Source organism: Chenopodium quinoa, unplaced genomic scaffold (genome assembly GCF_001683475.1).
Source record: "Chenopodium quinoa cultivar QQ74 unplaced genomic scaffold, ASM168347v1, whole genome shotgun sequence".
Taxonomy (NCBI): domain Eukaryota; kingdom Viridiplantae; phylum Streptophyta; class Magnoliopsida; order Caryophyllales; family Amaranthaceae; genus Chenopodium; species Chenopodium quinoa.
The window spans coordinates 457482-475062 of record NW_018742306.1 but is presented as its reverse complement, the minus strand read 5'-3'; the positions used below and the strand labels follow the sequence as shown (position 1 = coordinate 475062).

The window sequence follows — 17581 nt, the reverse complement described above, 5'->3', positions numbered from 1 at the left end:
TTCAAAGTTGCAACTAATATTTAACGAGAGACAGCAATAAAAAAAAATATATTTATGATTACACCAAAGTGGGTGTTGTTAGTGTGTATAGTGAATTAGTGACTAGTGAGTAACATCAGTTAGCATGTGTTAACCAACAAGTCAACAAGACACACATTACTATAATCCGATCAGTTTGACTAATGGAAAAACAAACTAATTAAAGGGATAACAAAGACTAAAACCAACGTCCCCTCAGTTATGATGCGAACTTGTAATAAGTTAGCCCACGTTCAATCCATTTCTGTGATACTTCCTTTGTTTTTTTTTTTTTTTACTTGGACCATTTGAACTTCTATAATATTCATATGAGTACTATATTTTAAGCATATTTTGTGATTTATATTCGAGAAAAAAAGTATAAATATGTGAAACCTTACTTAGTAATACAAAGTACTATGTATTCCTTGATTAACTCAAGTTGTTCAATAGCACGAACACCCCAACCCCGGGTGCTGCTGGGTAATGAGGCAGTTGCGCCCCGGGCTATTAGAGAAAGCCATTCTTGCAGAACAAAGTATAGGCAAGCAATATGGTGCTTACCTACAATTAAGAATTGATCTCCTAAGTCCTACTAAACGAATAATAATACAATAATCAACATCCTTAATTGTTAACTGATACAAACAATGTACATGGTCTACAAATGACATCTTTAATATAATAACCACATCTTTGTATTAAATAAAATATCCAAAAATAAACATGTGTTCATTTTTATATGTGCGTAGATGGACCATTGTGTCTCCTAATTCCCCCGAACACTAGAACAAATTTGGGGTAAAAAAACAGAATATTTGCACCTTGCAATGTAAAGAACAAACATTGCTTTGTATTACATTGAAATATTGTTTCTGCCTAAGACACAAGGGTTCACCTTTCTCTTCTGCTCCCTTTTAAAGGAGACAACAAAAATTACATAAAAAAAAAGGGGAATAAACAAAAAAGAAACATTATAAAAACAAAATAATGAAAAATTAGGCACCGAGCTGATAATTTTGACTCGATTAGCCACCGAAAGCAAATATTAAAACCAAATAAAAATAAATATGTACAATTTATCACAAAATCATGCTTTTGGGTTTAATGTCTCTTGTCCTCATGTATGTTAAAAATTGTGTGGGTAATTCTGCTAAAAGTGTCTGAGCAACAGAGACTTCTTCACCTGCAATAAAAGAAACAGAACTCAGTAACCTACACCAGATGCTTATTAGCAAGCTTGAAGATTATACACTGACCCTGAATATCCCGGAATGGCACAAATTGCACTATATCACGAGATGAGACACGCCCGGTTGTACTCTCAAGTCTCTCCCCTTTGTCTCCATCTAAAAACTGCATAAAGAATATTGAAGGTTTAGTGCTGACACTGCTGAGACAGGATATAATGAGCATATGTACTGATATGTAGTAGGCAAAGTCTTGTACAGAAGAATGAGACAATTTCACAATAATAGATGGGTGATTTATTCTGATTATATGGGTGGCTTATTAAGTGTATTTGGCAATAAGTTCGTAAATAATGTCTCAGTAAAATTTGTGTTGGATGGTATTACATAAGAATTGCCCTTTGTAGCATATACATACCTCCATCTCTTTAAAGTCGGCTCCTCCAACTCCAACAATGAGTATTGACAATGGAAGATCAGATGCCTTTACAATAGCATCTTTTGTCTCCTGAAGATCTGTTATCACTCCATCCTGAAAACAAGTCAAATCAGATCTAGAATGCATATCAATCACGCACAATTTCACTCCAAAAAAGAGCATGAGAGAGAATAACCAGTTTAAAGCAGTTTTCTAAGGGGGAAATACCTTTCAAGGCAACAGAAAAGGAGAAATACAAAGTGATCACAGAGAAGCTTACAAGAATATAAGTAACTATTCCAACACTAGAAGTTAGAACTACAGAAGGAAGCCCAATGTTAACAAATTGCATAATTGCAATCATAAAGCACTTAAATTCAATACTTTTTGTCTGATTTTTCAGAGTTATCTTATACTTCCTTCAGCCTGATTAATAAAATTCTAAAAATCAGAAGCATTATTGAGAGATTTCTTTCAACAAAGTAGTGTGTCATAATCATGTGAAATTTATATTTACAGATGAAGTTGTGAGCGATAACAAAAAAGATGACGGTAAAAAACATTTGCTATAGGGAAGTCCATACATAACATTTCATTAACAGGAAATGAACATACATTATTACATCACAAAATCACAATATCACATCAACCACATGAGCTGTTAGGATTGTAAACAGAATTTATCCAGAGAATAGAGCCACTGACACTTCATGAAGGATAGCCCTCAGAAATCCACCATTTGAATTTCCTATAAATTTTCAGTATCTCACTAGTGCTTCCTGAGTTCTCTCTTCTCCTAACTCTCATCCTTCTAAATTTCTCACACTCCCTCCGTCCCATAATATAGTTCCTGTTTTCCTATTTTGGAGTTTCAAAATGTTGTTCCTATTTCTATTTTTGGATAGTATATAAAGACCATTATACCCTTACTTTTTTAGCTTTATTCATTGCACTTCCTAATTTACCCTTGAATTTTGTACATGCTTTGTATTTTTAAACTTTTGTCTATGATTGTACTTTTCACTTTTATTAATGTACTTTATCCATTTTTTCCTCCTATTTCTTAAATACTATGAAAAAACACAAACAAGAACTATATTATGGGACGGAGGGAGTATTTCTCAACAAGGCCCTGTCAATCTCGATTTCCAGCCACCTAGTTTAAAAAGGCTTTAAGGATGTCTGACAGAATTGGACCATAAAAATATGGACCTAGTCATACTATTGAAGGAAATATCAGTCACAGCATCAAATGGTTTGGAAAAACATTCAGAGTTTCAGTTGACAAAATGACTTGATGGAACTCAGGCATCACTGGTCAAGGAGATCAAAACGCATGACTTACAACAATGCACGAATTCTAATATTCTTTACAGAAATACATTCTGCATTTATTATATCTTACCGTGATTATTAGCAAAACATAATATTTTTGTTGTCCTTCTGCAAGAGCCTTACTGGCAATATCAGCTGCAACAGTAACAACACGGCCAAAAAGGGTTGGTCCCGCAAGTGAAACATTGTATAGAGCACTTGTATATGCTGTCATTATTCCTTGAATCCCTTCAACCTGAAAACAGTAAAACACATGAGGTTCAACAACCAAAGAAGGTAGTGAATCAGCTTTTTTTTTTTTTTTGACGGAAGGTAGTGAATCAGCTCCGAATGAGAAGTATTGTTGAATACCACACCTCACAGTAGTTTTTGCTTCCATTTAAGTTGAAGCAATGAGAGACTGGCCCGTCAATTGGACGTGCTCCAAATCCCCAGGCAGGAAAGCGCTTGTCTGAATCATAAAATTGCAGTAATCCCCCAATCTCCAAAATTGCCTACAAAAAATAGCTCACTGTTATCTACATTAAGTGTATTCAGATCCCAATTAATCTAAAAAAAATTATCACTTTCTTACTTTCTGGTAAGCATTTGGGCGACCTGATGGATCAATGTAATGTAGGGAATCAGGAAGACGTGGATTCCCATTTGAAGCTGATAAAAAAGATACCTGAGTCAGAACTTACCAATGTGCTTTCCATTCATAAAAAATCACTAGTAAATTTTCAACTCTCTGCCTTTCCACAAAAGCCTACATGTGCATGTAGGGAGGAGTGGTAGATTGATAGGACACAAGTTCAAATGAGCTTCCATCTTATTACCAGTTTGCAATAAGAGTAGCCCACTAGACTTATCTAATATTTGTAATGGACTGCTAGCAGCAACCCACAACAGACTAATAAGACTAAAAAACAGAACCAAATAAAGAGAAAGGTTAAAGCTTTTGATGACTGCCAAGAATTTATACAGTGACAATGGAGGGACACTATAGAAGTATAAGATAGAGAAGAAAGATTGATACTTTACATTTTTTTTTTTTTTTTTTTTTTTTGAGGCAGATTGATACTTTACTTAACAGAACACGAATTACACAAAAGATAGGTTTAGCCTATCAAGCTCTAAGTGAGTTTAGCTCACAACACTCAAAAATGGCTTTAGGCCATAACACTCCAAAAGGTTCTCACCAAAATGGCTTTAATTAACAGAACATAGAACTATGAGATAGAGAGGAAAGATTGATACTTTAATAAACAGAACACAAATTACACAAGAGCTATGCTTAGCCTATCAAGCTCCAAGTGAGTTTAGCTCACAACTCCAAAATGGCTTTAGGCCATAAATCTCCGGAAAATTTGTTCAAAAGGACTACTTAAGTAGTTAAGTGGTCACTTTTGTTCAGAAGGACCTATTAAGCAAAAAGTTGTTTAAAAGGACCACAAAAGTCGGTTTGGGTTAGTGAGAGGGACCAAAGTCCATTTTTGGCAAGTCAACGCCGGACTCTAGCGTTGACCGTCACGTGCCAGGCACGTGACTCATTAAGTTGAGTAAAAAAAAAATTCATTTTTTTCTTTCTTTCCACGAATTCTCCCAAATTTCCCCTTTATTCCCAAATTTTTTCTCCCTTTCTTCTTCTTTCTCTCTCCTTGAAGCATAAACCTAGATTGAATGCAACCTCCAATTGCGCCCTTTTTCTCCTAACAAATTCATCCATAGTGCAATTGATGACATTTCGCACAAGGTAAGCATTGTGAATTTGTTTTGATTTTGTCGAATTTAGGGAATTTTGGTTGACATTCTTCATTTTTGTATTTTGTGAAAACTGGATTTGTACCGAAATGAATCCAGCAGTCATGAAGAGAACTAAGTGAAATTGTGGGATTCCATTAGTGCAAAGGACATCTTAGACCCATGACAACCAAGGAAGACAATTTAGAAGTTGTGAAAATTGTGCGCTTTTTTTTTGCCTTTGCCTTGTGCTTTCCCTTAGTTTCCTTCACCATTGATAAGGTCAAAAAAAAAAAAAAAAAAAAAAAACAAAAATGGTGAGGAAGCACTCCAAATAAAGTAAAGAAAATGATAAGAGAGAGAGCAAAAGAAAGACTTTACCTTTAATACCCTATTAAATCGCTGCTCTGTATCTCACTAACAATGGCAGACCACATTAAATGCCATGAATGAACAGTGATTTTAGGAGAGAGAAAGAAGAAGAAAGGGGAAATTTGGGGGTAATTAATGCCACTCGTAATGGGGAAATCGTGGGGAAAAAAAGAGAGAAAAAAAATTGGGTCAACTTAAAGAGTCACGTGCTTGGCACATGACGGTCAACGCCGAACTTCGGTGTTGACTTGCCTGAAAAATAGCCTTGGTCCCCCTCACCAACCCAAACTGTGTTATGTGGTCCTTTTAAACAACTTTTTGCTTAATAAGTCCTTCTGGATAAAAGAGACCACTTAAGTGGTCCTTTTGAACAAATTTTCCTAAATCTCCAAAAGGTTCTCACCAAAGTTCTGCCTAGTTTCTCAATTTCTCTCTTCCCTTTTTTATACTTACATTCTCCCTCCCTAGGATGATTCTAGACTGATTTCTTTTGTCTCATGTGCACAGGTGGAATCTTAGTGCATTGCCTATTTACCCTTCTTATGTACTACATTTGATCACTGTTAACAAACTAAACTACCCGTGATACCCTTCCCTTAAGACAGTTCATTACAATATTCTGTTGCCTCTCTTCTTGCAATTTGCAAAAACTCTTTCTGACTTTTTCACACACATCAATACATGATAAACACCAATAAAATGAAAAGGAGTGAAAGAATATTTCAATAAAATCATCTCTGAAGGGAACTAGAGAAAACAAACCATGTCCCAAAGTTCGTCAGAAAATATAAAGTATAATCTCCATAAGAATTCAAAAAGAAGCCTATATCCTAGAGTGTGTAAGAACTCACCTGTAAAATCAATGGCCAACATAAAATTCAACTCACATCCACCAGCTAGGTAATCAAGGAAAGTGTATTGGACACTCTCTGAGAACTTGTCCACAAAGAGTTGACTTTTCAAGACCTGGGCCAACACTGCCAAACTCATCATACAAAATAGAGGGTTGCCAATGTAAACCTATAGTTACAATTAAGTCATTATGTTAAAACCTTATTGTTATAGTCATGTCCAGTTGGAGCGGGTAGATATAGATTTGCACCACTCTGACTCATATGAATTTTTTCCAAATCAACTAGTGATTTATCAATTTTCCTGAATAATATATGGAGATAAAGTCAGCAAAATAACTTTAACATATTGACTGATTATAAAGGATATGATGTCTCATTACCCAATCAAATCATGCTTCCCATTGCTGTTAAAGTTAAAGCACTCGATAGTTAAAGGACTGTCCTGCATCACAAAAGATGAGCAGTATCACTCAAAGAGGCCAAGAATTGTTTGAATTTATAGCTTGATCTGCAGTATAATAATAAATTGACATGTTTCTGATAAAGCTTGCAGCATCACAGATTCGGGAAAAATAAAATTAACAAATTAATAGAATAATAGAATAATGACTGAGATCAATATTTTCATGCAAACAAGTATTCAAATAGGTTCTTCATACCTTACTTCCAACTTGCTGAATATTTAAGGACACAGGATTCCAAGCTGGATCCAAATTATCCTTGGCAACTTCCGTTTTGCAAATTGGAATAGGTATACCACCCTCTGCAATTTTAGATATCACTAAGAAGGGATCCTGCAAAATAAATTTGGACAATGCATGCTTAAAAAGAATATTGTACAGCGCAGGATCGACAGTAAAAATTTGTAAATAACTAATCCCATACACTTTTAGAGAAGAGATCCTTATTTTCCAAATCTGAACACCTTAGTAGCATTTCAGTTGTGATCTTAGAGTTCATAGATTCTTCAGCATGAACTGTAAGCTTCCCATAGCTTCCTGAATGGGCTGCTTTCAAGTTTTCTTCACGATGCGCAAGGTCTAAAGTCAATAATCCATTTGATCTGGTCACTATCTGCATTCTCATATCACAAGGATGGTAACAGAAAATTCTAGCATCAGATATGACAAGCAAGTGTACACATGCAATTGATGGTTTGTTGACTTTGTTTAGAAAAAGCTCATTAGGAAAAAAAAAAAAAAAAAAAAAAAAAAACCATGGAGTTTATTAATAATCAGGAAATAATATAAGATAGATAACATAAAATAGATATTATGAAAACTATCATTCAGTATGTAACAAAATACATCAGTCATTATTCAGCAATATCATAATTAAATTGGATGATGATGAATTTAAGGATCTACTTAAACTTCTTATCATGGGGGTTACAGATTATTTACAACCATGCAAACCCCCTCAACCACAAAAACATAAATATCTCTTAGAAGCAGGGTTAGATTTCAAAAGCAGAAATATAAGATATGACACCAAATTTTAAATTAGAAAATACTCTGTATGTGAATCCATGTCAATGGTATAGGTATACCTCAGACAACGCACATGAAGCCTCGCCTAGAAATTGCTGCTCATCCAGTTTAAGCATCTGCAGGAGCAAAAAGGTCTTGTCATGTAAAACGATGTCTTCTGCTTGAGTTTACAAAAGTAACCTTAGAAAAACTAGTATGGGTACTAACGTACTTCCTCCGTTTTTTTTACACGCAACACTTTGACTGGAACACTATTCATATTATTCACTTTGACTGGCTATGCTGATTTATAGTTAAGAAAAAATGTAGTCATGTGAGATCATGTTGGAAAACAGAGAAAGTAACTTTTACTATTCATGCAATATCCATCAGTACAATTGCAAAGCGTTAACAAGTTTGCATCAAAGTTCCACTAGAAATTAAGAGTTTCAGAATTAGCCATGAAAATGCTATCCCCAACTTCAAGAATAGGCCATGAAATTTCCTATTGCCTTGTATATCCTTAGATATCAGGTGTTTATTCATACAGCAGAGTAAGTCCCAGTAGCAATAGAACGCAAGATAAAATTAAGCTTTTAGCTACTTCTCAGTCTTTCCTCACTCATCAGTCCTCAAATATGGTAGTCTTTTGTTCCAATAATTTGGAAAGAGGTCATACTCTCTCCCCATACAAAACTTTTTGCTGAAAACTTGGCCACAAATATAGGCCCCAACAATGAAATTGTTCTAGTATTCATGAGAATTAAAAAAAAAAGGACTATATTAAACTGAATATAACAAAGACACCTAAAGGGTTCTCATATTGTTTTTGAACAAGATTATAGGAAAATGGAAAAAAGAAAGAAACAAGATGACAGTACAAATATTTTCATTCAATGAGAAGTCCTAATATTAATTTTCCACGTGTGTTCTAAGAAGCCTAAACAAACAAGGAGTGCCAAATTGAACATTGATTTTCGTCATTTTTTTTAATTATATTTCTTTTGGAAAGAAAATTATTTCATCAATTTACAAGATCGAATATGAATAAAAAGAGTTTCCAGCAAACAATTCTACCAATATAAAATTGAGTATGGAGCATTATCCATTTCATAAATGTTGATGCGAAAAAATCAAAAGGCTCTAAATCTCAAATATGTATTCCCACATATAGCAAGATTTATGAAGTAAGAACCACATTCACAACTCGTATAAGGCAACATCTTAGCTTTTTTTTCTCAAGTAAATAAATACATATAGTATGCAATTTGCCTTGAAATCCTCATTTTTCAAGGACTATGCAAACCTTAATCATATTAAAAGTCCCTAAATGTAAACAAGAATTTCACAATAACAACAATCATTATAAAAAACAATAAAGAAATACATTGAAATTTTATAACTGCTGAGAAGACTAGGAGCCTTGAATGTACCTGTACATCTACGTTGTGGAATTGAGTATCAACATCAAAAACACGAAACCTACAAACATAAATTTTAGGCATCATAATCAGGCAAAACAAGTAAAATTTTAATATATACACCAGAAGGTCAGGAGAGAACATGGGAGCTTACACTAGTGTCTGCACAATTTCAAAATGATATGTTACATTGACCTTTGTAATCCATGTAGGATCTAGTGAATTTGATACAACTTCTGTCCGTCCAAGTTCTTCAAGTCTACCATTTCTTCCTCTTATATAAATTACTGCCATTGGATCACTCTACAAGCATAAATGAAACATAAGGAAAGAAAAAACCTATAAACAAATGCTTGGGCAACAAACGAGCTCCAGTCAAGATGGCCATATATGCAATATTCCCTAAGAAATGCAAATAGTAAGAAGATTTGCAGTTAGATTAGCGAATTCCATATTTGAACAATCACTCTCTTTCTACCAATCTCAAAAGTTTTACCTGATGATTTGAGTAAGGAACATTTTTGTATGTTCTACACCCATAATATACTACCAGCACATTTAAAAAACAGATGCTTCATGCTTAAATGATGCAGCATAACCAAAACTCAGACAGTCTTTCTACCAATCAAAGTGCTTTTACTTCCTAACTTGAATTCCTTGCTGAGCATACTTGTGAATTACACCTTGATAAAAGACCAAGAACAGATTTAAAAAGCAAATGTTTCATGCTTGAGTTATGCATAATCTTTGCAATGTTGCTGATTTAACATAAGAGGCATAAAAACATAGAGAAATTATATGTTCACAAAGTAATTATAGTTTAAATACTAATGCAAAGCATGAAGAACAATGAGACGTGTACTCTATGGAATGTAAAGAGGTAAAAATTAGAAGTCTGCAACTTTGAATGGAAACAGTTTCAATCATTTTGAACGGTTTAATACTAGCAATTAACAATGTCAGATTTAAACAAAAATTAAACAGGCTAAACTATAGCAATTGCGGATTAGCATAACACATAAGATTTAGATTATACAAACCTTTGAAAGCACATCCCGATCCCGTAAGCTTGAAGCTGACAGTGACAGCTGCAAAATAGCACCAGAGAAAGAGATAGCAATTACTAGCAAGACCTAATCATCAGGTACCACTATGCCTAGAACCTATACTACTGCAGGAGTGCAGGATTGGTTGTAGCCATTTTTGTGTCTGAGGTTCAAACATAAATTTGATGTTCAGCCAATGGCAGATCTAGGATTTTATGGGTGTTGGGTCACCGTCACCCATCGATCTAATAGGTTGATTTTGTGAAGGATGATTTTGTGGAGAAAGATGAATTTTGGAATAAAAGAAACTTGTTACATCACATGTTTTTTCCTTTTCATTCTAAAAATTCAGTTACAATTTCAATTAGATTAACTGAGAGTACTCATATAATGAATATAGGTTACTAATATGGACTAAATAGCTAGGATTGGCCATGGAAGATTCAGAAATTCTCGCTTAGGGGTTCGGACTCCTGGAGTTCTCTTTTTTCCGATAATTTAAATTACAAACAATAATACAAATCAAATGAACAAACGAAAAACAAAACATAGTAAGTTAGTAATGTCTGAAAGGCTACTAGGCTAGCATATAAAATCAGTAAATAAAAATAAAATAAAATAATAAAATAAAAAACCTACCAGTCTAGTACATGATATCAGTAAAATAAAAGACATAAATAAAAGGCAACTAGTAAAAAGGCTAAATAAAAAGTTTGGTATGAGATTTGACCCCGCATTCCCATGCCAATTAGGAAAGTATTTCACTTCAACAACTTGACCACTGAACCACAAAGAGGTATATGGAACATATTGCTTTTCTTTTTTGTTTAAACCTTTTCAATTTCCTGGAAACATGACCCAGCGTGAACAACGCTGGGTCAGCCACAGTGTACACCCTCTGTAATTCTCACAAAAGAGAATCTGAACAGAGGATGGACATCAATTGGGCCCCAGGTTAAACCCAAAACTGGTTGTGGGAGGATCATTGGGGTTTTTATTTTGGGTGGGTGGGTGTTGGGGGGGGGGGGGGGAGTTCTTTGGCCTAAGAAAGGCATAGCAATGCTGAACCACAGTGTAGGGCTCCCTTTGCAGACAAAAGTCGTGAGTATAATATTAATTTTGCCACAGAAACTAACATGAAAATTACACAAGTGCAATAAAAATCCAGGTAGCTCTGCTGTTTGGAGGATATAAATCAACAGAATAGTCATGTTGTATACCATAATTCCCTCTTCATTACAAGCTACTGGACTGCAATTGATATTTACATTTTACAATTAATTTTGACCATTAATATCTATTATGCACTTGTTTTATTACATACAATAAAAAAAAATCTTTACCATTAATTTAATAAAAGTATTTTATGCAATTTGCTAAATTAACACAAACTTTCATAGCATCTGTACACATTGCCACCTATTAAACATCCTGAAACAAATTACGAATACCTTGACAACCATTGTCTAAAGCACGATAAGTTTTAGTCAGAATAGCTGATGTCTTATGAATCTTAGATTAGAAATTCTACTTCCTCCGCCCATATTAACAGGTAAATCTACCAAACATGTGTCCCCATATAAATGATATACTACCTACATTTCTTAATGATTTAAAAATTTCAGTATTCATCCGTTACAAAAAGTTCTTATCACTATGTTTTTGGCAAACAATTTTTACCATCTTACCCCTTAACAATATTTACACCTTATCACTCACAAAGTAGTACTTTATTTATCTTTTCTTCCACCCACCCATGGTATTAAATCTTGGCCACCTCACCATATCGCGACCACATTGTATGGGATTTGAGCTTATCACAGCAGATATATTAGGTCGCAACAGTAGCATACCACCTAGAATTGGGTCCATACCAAGTTATATCTTGGCCACCTCACCCTATTGCGACCACATTGTATGGGATGTGAGCTTATCACAGCGGATATATTAGGTCGCAACAGTAGCATACCACCTAGAATTGGGTCCATACAAAGTTATCCACCCACCACCCATTTTCTATCTCTACTTTTCCTCTCAACTTAGAATTGTATCAATTGCTTGTGTATACAAATTAATGATGGGTGGAGCATCAAATTTCCAAAAAAGGTCCAACAACAACAAAGCCTTAGTCCCAAGATGATTTAGGGTCGGCTAACATGAATCGTCATAATGAATTGTACGAGAAAAGGACAAAAAAAGGTCCGATACACAAAAAATCATTTGGAAAAGAAAAACAAGAACCCTAAAATTCAATTTACCTTAGATAAAATGATCTGTTATGATTGTTTACTAAGGATACCTTAAGGACTTCTTTTGGTTTGTTCACTGACATGATTTGCACACCAAGAATCAATTTTGAAAGACTAAGGTAGTTGATTGATAAATAATGCCTCTAGAAACAACATTATAAACTATTTAACTTTTGGTCTCATGACTTGTACAACATAGGATCAAATCAAATCCCCTAAGGGCTCTTTGGGGTGGGGATCCCCTTATCTTCCCCCCCCCCCCCACTTTGCCATTGATGCAAATAGGTGGCCCTTTCTTAAATTCTTCCATCCATAAAATAGTCGTCACATGCATTAGATGATTAGATATTTAAAGTTGGATAGTATTGCCTTATGAGAGGAACCAATTCAGGAGGGTCTTTCTCCTTACCTTAAAAAGATAAAAGAAATAAAAAATGGTTTTAGGATTAAATTTGTCCTGTGCTGTAGAAAGAATATAATCAAGCAGACAATGGTTGGGATTATGGACAAATACAGACCACTGTTGGCGCCTTGTGCATTGATAATGTCACTAGAAACTACAACAGACGTATTGAGCAGAGATGCAAACAACCTTACCACAAGTCCTACTCAGAATGTTCCACTGAAATCTACCACGAGTTCTAACATGGCTGCTATAAGAGAAAAATATATTTTTTGTCTTTTAGAGTGAGTACCGCTACCAAAAATAGGCTATAAGATTTGGTTTAATGATGACCAATTTTTCACTTACTTTGACAGTTGTACACTTGTACTCATTATCTTCCCTATCCATTCTACAACAAAAACTCAAATCGAAACCATCCCTTGGCCTCAAACTCCTCTAAATGACCGGCATTATTCCATCCAAGGTGCCTCTATAAAAAATAACCCGTTATCACTCTCATTAACTAATTGCTACTGTCCTAGCTCGTCGAGTTGGTACAAAATTGATACTCATAGACCAACAAAACAAAGGGCTATGTATCCATCATTATGCATCCAGCACCCCTTTGAGCAAACACATCCAATTTCTCTACTTTTTACAATAAAACGATTGCCCTCATTCTCCCTTTCCCTCCAAAGCATACATGAAGAGATTCCATATCGTCGCGACAAATTGCTTAATTGACTGGAATTGCACTGGCAAACGCGCTCCAAATAATGCAATACACAATCAACACTCACATTAAACAACCACCTTATACCAACCAAAGCCAAGATAGTATTACAACCTCCAACAATCACATTACAAATCAAAATTAAACTTCAATTTTAGCAATTGCTGAATACAAGAATAAGATTGCACATAGAATTCCAAAACTGGAAGAATAAATACAGCAACTAATCTTACTAATAATAGAAATAGTGTACAAATTACAGAATTCCCACATAAATAAAGCACAGTCAAACTCCAAAAACAGTCAAAGGAGAGAGAAACAAAAACAAACCTCGATCTGAGAGAATAGACCATGATAACCATGAGCCTTAAGGAAGAGACTAACGGCGTCGTTTGGACCATCGTTGTGATGCTTATACTGACCGCCGCCGCCGCCGCCACCACCGCCGCCAACCGCCGTTCTACCGCCGGCGTCGCCGAAGCAGCAGCCATTACCCATTATCTTTGGAGAAAAATTATTGTAGAAAAAAAATAAAAATTTGGTAAAAAAAAAATATGGAGGAAATTAGGAAGGAGACATGAAAGGACAAGGAAGATGTGTAGGCAATGAGAGTAGAGCAATCAGAGTGGGTCCCTTTGTTAGTCTGCTCTCTGACCAACGCCTTTCTCTCTCTCCACCCTTTTTGGATTTTGGATTTTTGATTTTAGATACCAGTATAATTAAGATCTACCCTTCTTCAATCTTTAGATACGGATACTTATGGCATGTTCTGATTTACTAAATTTAGGGTTTGTTCTCTTTCGTTGAAATTCAGTTCAGTTCAGTTCAGCTCTTAATTTACGTCTAATAATATTGCTAATGATATAAAGCCAAATTTCATTCTTTTAAGCTCTTATTACAACGACAACAACAACAACAACAACAACAATAATAATAATAATAATAATAATAATAATAATATAAAATAATAATAATAATAATAATCAATAAGTAATAAATAATAATAATAATAATAATAATAATAATCAATAAATAATAATAATAATACTAATAATAATACTAATAATAATAATCAATAAATAATAATGATAATCATCAATAAATAATAATAAAAACAATAATAATAATAATAATAATAATAATCAATAAATAATAATAATAATAATAATTAATAAATAATAATAATAATAATAATAATATGTACATTTGTATATACACATATGTATAGTAATAAATAATCAATAAATAATCAAAGATCATTAATCCGTAGTTAAAAAACACTAATTAATAAGTTCAGTTCAGTTCAGCTCAGTTCAGTTCAGTTCAGTTCAGCTGAGTTCAGTCAATCGGAACAGGCCCTTAGCTGAATTGAATTAAAGTGAATGGAGCTGAAGTGAGCTCAACTGAATTGTTTATGAAAAGAAGGTTATTACTCCGTAGGAACTGAACTAAAGTGATTTGACCTGAACTAAACTGAAATTAAGCGGAAGAGAACAGACTCTTACTCCCTCTGTTTTTAAATACTTGTTCAATTTCTATTTTTTGTATAATTCATTTCTCCTACTTTAACTAATGTTTGTAATTTTTATATAAGAATAAATATAATCTTGTGGATACTTATTGGAATCGTCTCAATGAATAAATTATTAATTTTCAGTTGTTATAATTTAAATTTGTTCATAATTTAAGATATAATTGATAAAAAAAAATAGCATCGGCATGCGTACCAAAGAGAAATGGAACAAGTACTTTAAAAATGAAAGGAGTACTTCGTAGTATTCTCTTCGTCTCTAAGGATGACAATTGAGCGGTGCGGTGCGGGTACCCCTCCCCATACGTACCCGCACCTGCTAAAAAAATTTATACTCATCACCATCTACTCACGGCGGGTAAAATTTTAACACCCATATCCGCCTAAGCGAGTAAAAACCTAGATTTACCACCCATGTGGATATCCACCACCCGCTTTTTACATGCCAACCTAACAACATTTGCTTAATAAATTTTCTATAAAAATGTCATTTTGCCATATCTAAATTGTTGTAAATACATAATTTAATAGCATATTATACAAGGTAGCAATCAATTTGTGATAAAAAAATAATAGTAGTAATAAGTTGGCGGATAACTAGGCGAGTAGGCGGGTAACTAGGTGGGTAGGTGGGTAATTGGCAGGTAGACGGGTAATAGGCAGCTATGGCATCAAATCCACCACCCACCCGCTACCCATAGTGGGTATGACTTTTGTACCCATACCTGCCTACTTACCCGCCAAAGTTAGACCCATATCTGCTCCAACTGGGGAGGATGCGGTGTGGGACCCGCATTTTAATACCCCCCTGTCATCCCTAGGGGTGTCCGTTCGGTTTTCGGTTTGGATTTAGTCCAATCCGATCCAATCCGAACTATAATTCGGTTTTCAATTTTCCGATCCGATCCGAATTTCTCTCCCAATTCAATCCGATCCAATCCGAATTAAATTTAGGTTATTTGGATCCGATCTGAAAATCCGAATTATAAGACATTATTTTTTAGCGCCTAATACGATTATAAAAATAAAGCTATAATATAAATAAAAGTCTTCAAAATCATGATTAAAATAAGTAGCTCAACATCAAGTCATTAGTTAATTAATACAAAGTCCCCTAATTTATTTTATGTCATAGCAAGTATTTGAGCTAAACTTCAAAAAACAAATAAATCCATATTTATACAAGCTTAATTTTACAATTCGGTTTTCGGTTTGGATTGGATCCAATTAGGGTCAATCCGATCCAATCCGAAAATCCGGATTTTCAAAAAAATCTCAATCCGATTTAAAGTTTGGATTCGATCCGAATTGATAATTCGGTTTGGATTGGATTGAATTTCGGTTTTAATCCGAATTATGGACACCCCTAGTCATCCCTAGTCTATAAGGGCTTGTTCTGTTCAGCTTAATTCAGTTCGGTTCACTTCAGTTTAGCTCAATTCAGTTCTTTTGCTAATTTATTTATTTATTTTATATGATTTAGCTAATGATATTGTTAATAAGAATTTAATTAAGGCATGCCTTTGGGTCGATCTTTTCAAGTTCATCTTTATGGGCATGTTCTCTTAAGCTTAATTTCAGTTTAGCTCAATCCAATTCCCTTCCTAATTTTTTTCTTCTCATTAACAATTCATTTTAGCTTAGTTCAGTTCAATTTAGCTCCAATCAATTCAGTTTAGTTCATCTCAGTTCAGTATATCAAAATAGGCCCTATGTCTAATGTATATTTGGAAATTGTTTTTGTTTCATTTTTTAGGAGCCAAACTATTACAGTAGAAAATCACAGACAATAATTAACATGAAAATAAAATAAATTAAAAAAAAATATTAATGGATTAATTTTGAACTTCATTTTATTTTTCATAATTATTATTGGATTAATATCATTACTAATCCATAGTTAAAAATCATTAATTTATAGTCAAATATTTCTATTCAACTCCAATCAGTTCAGTTCACTTTAGTTGTTTATAGTAAATAGAAACCGGCCCTAAATAACAGTAGGATATATTTAGGATTTGTTTGTTTGATATGGAAATCTAGGAGGAAATTTTTATGAATATCGGAAATGGAGTGGAAAGAAAATGAATAAAAATAAGAAAATGAATTATTTAACCATTATCCTTTTCATTTATTTGATTTAAACATGGAAATGAATTACCTAGACCTAATTCTCTTTAGTTTTGTTTGAGTTGGGTTAGAGTAATTAATTGTTATCTTAGCTTTAGAGAGGTAACAAATGGGTGAAAACGAGCCTTTTAACCAAACACATGGTAACAATAACGGTTTAATTATCAATAATCAATAACAAAAAGACACACCGACAATGATACGTGTCATCTTCAAGTGTGTTCTAACTTAGCATAATTTGTGACATATGGACTATTTTTTTAGGAAAGACATTATGTACTTATGTTTATCTTAAGGCTTGTTTATGATCGTTTTTTGTGGTTATCGTAGGGCTTGTTTAAGATTGTCACAGTCTTTCAGTCTATGGCTGGATTTTCCCCCCACACACAAAAACACACACACACACACAAGGCTTTTTATACTTAACATCAAAAAAAAAAAAAAACTTTTCAATGCCCCCTCTTATATCTTAACCTTAACCTTTTGAATTAAGACAACGCCACAAAACATGGGAAGTTAACTATCTTATGGCTTGTTTATGATCGTTTTTTTTTTAAAAAAAAAAAAGAAAATAAAATAGAGTAAGTTTTTTACTTTTGTGTTATCAGTTTTCAATTTTTCAAAATTATTATGATTTTAAAATATATATGGTCACTCTTGTTTTTAAATCAACCCATATAATACCTTATATGCATCGATATCTAGTTT

At 33.8% G+C, this 17581-nt stretch overlaps 1 protein-coding gene across 1 annotated transcript; it reads right to left on the bottom strand.

Moving 5' to 3' along the window:
- Positions 1-669: 669 nt before the first annotated feature.
- LOC110687043 (protein BONZAI 1-like) lies at positions 670-13892 on the bottom strand. Its single transcript, XM_021863676.1, has 16 exons — positions 13543-13892; positions 9840-9887; positions 8954-9102; positions 8812-8860; positions 7459-7515; positions 6795-6983; positions 6569-6703; positions 6290-6351; positions 6108-6210; positions 5907-6021; positions 3536-3612; positions 3318-3455; positions 3032-3196; positions 1627-1740; positions 1278-1374; positions 670-1204 (listed from the first exon to the last, which is right to left on the bottom strand). The coding sequence occupies exons 1-16, from the start codon at positions 13708-13710 to the stop codon at positions 1101-1103; spliced, it is 1770 nt and encodes a 589-aa protein (XP_021719368.1). The 5' UTR covers positions 13711-13892; the 3' UTR covers positions 670-1100.
- Between the last annotated feature and the right edge of the window lie 3689 nt (positions 13893-17581).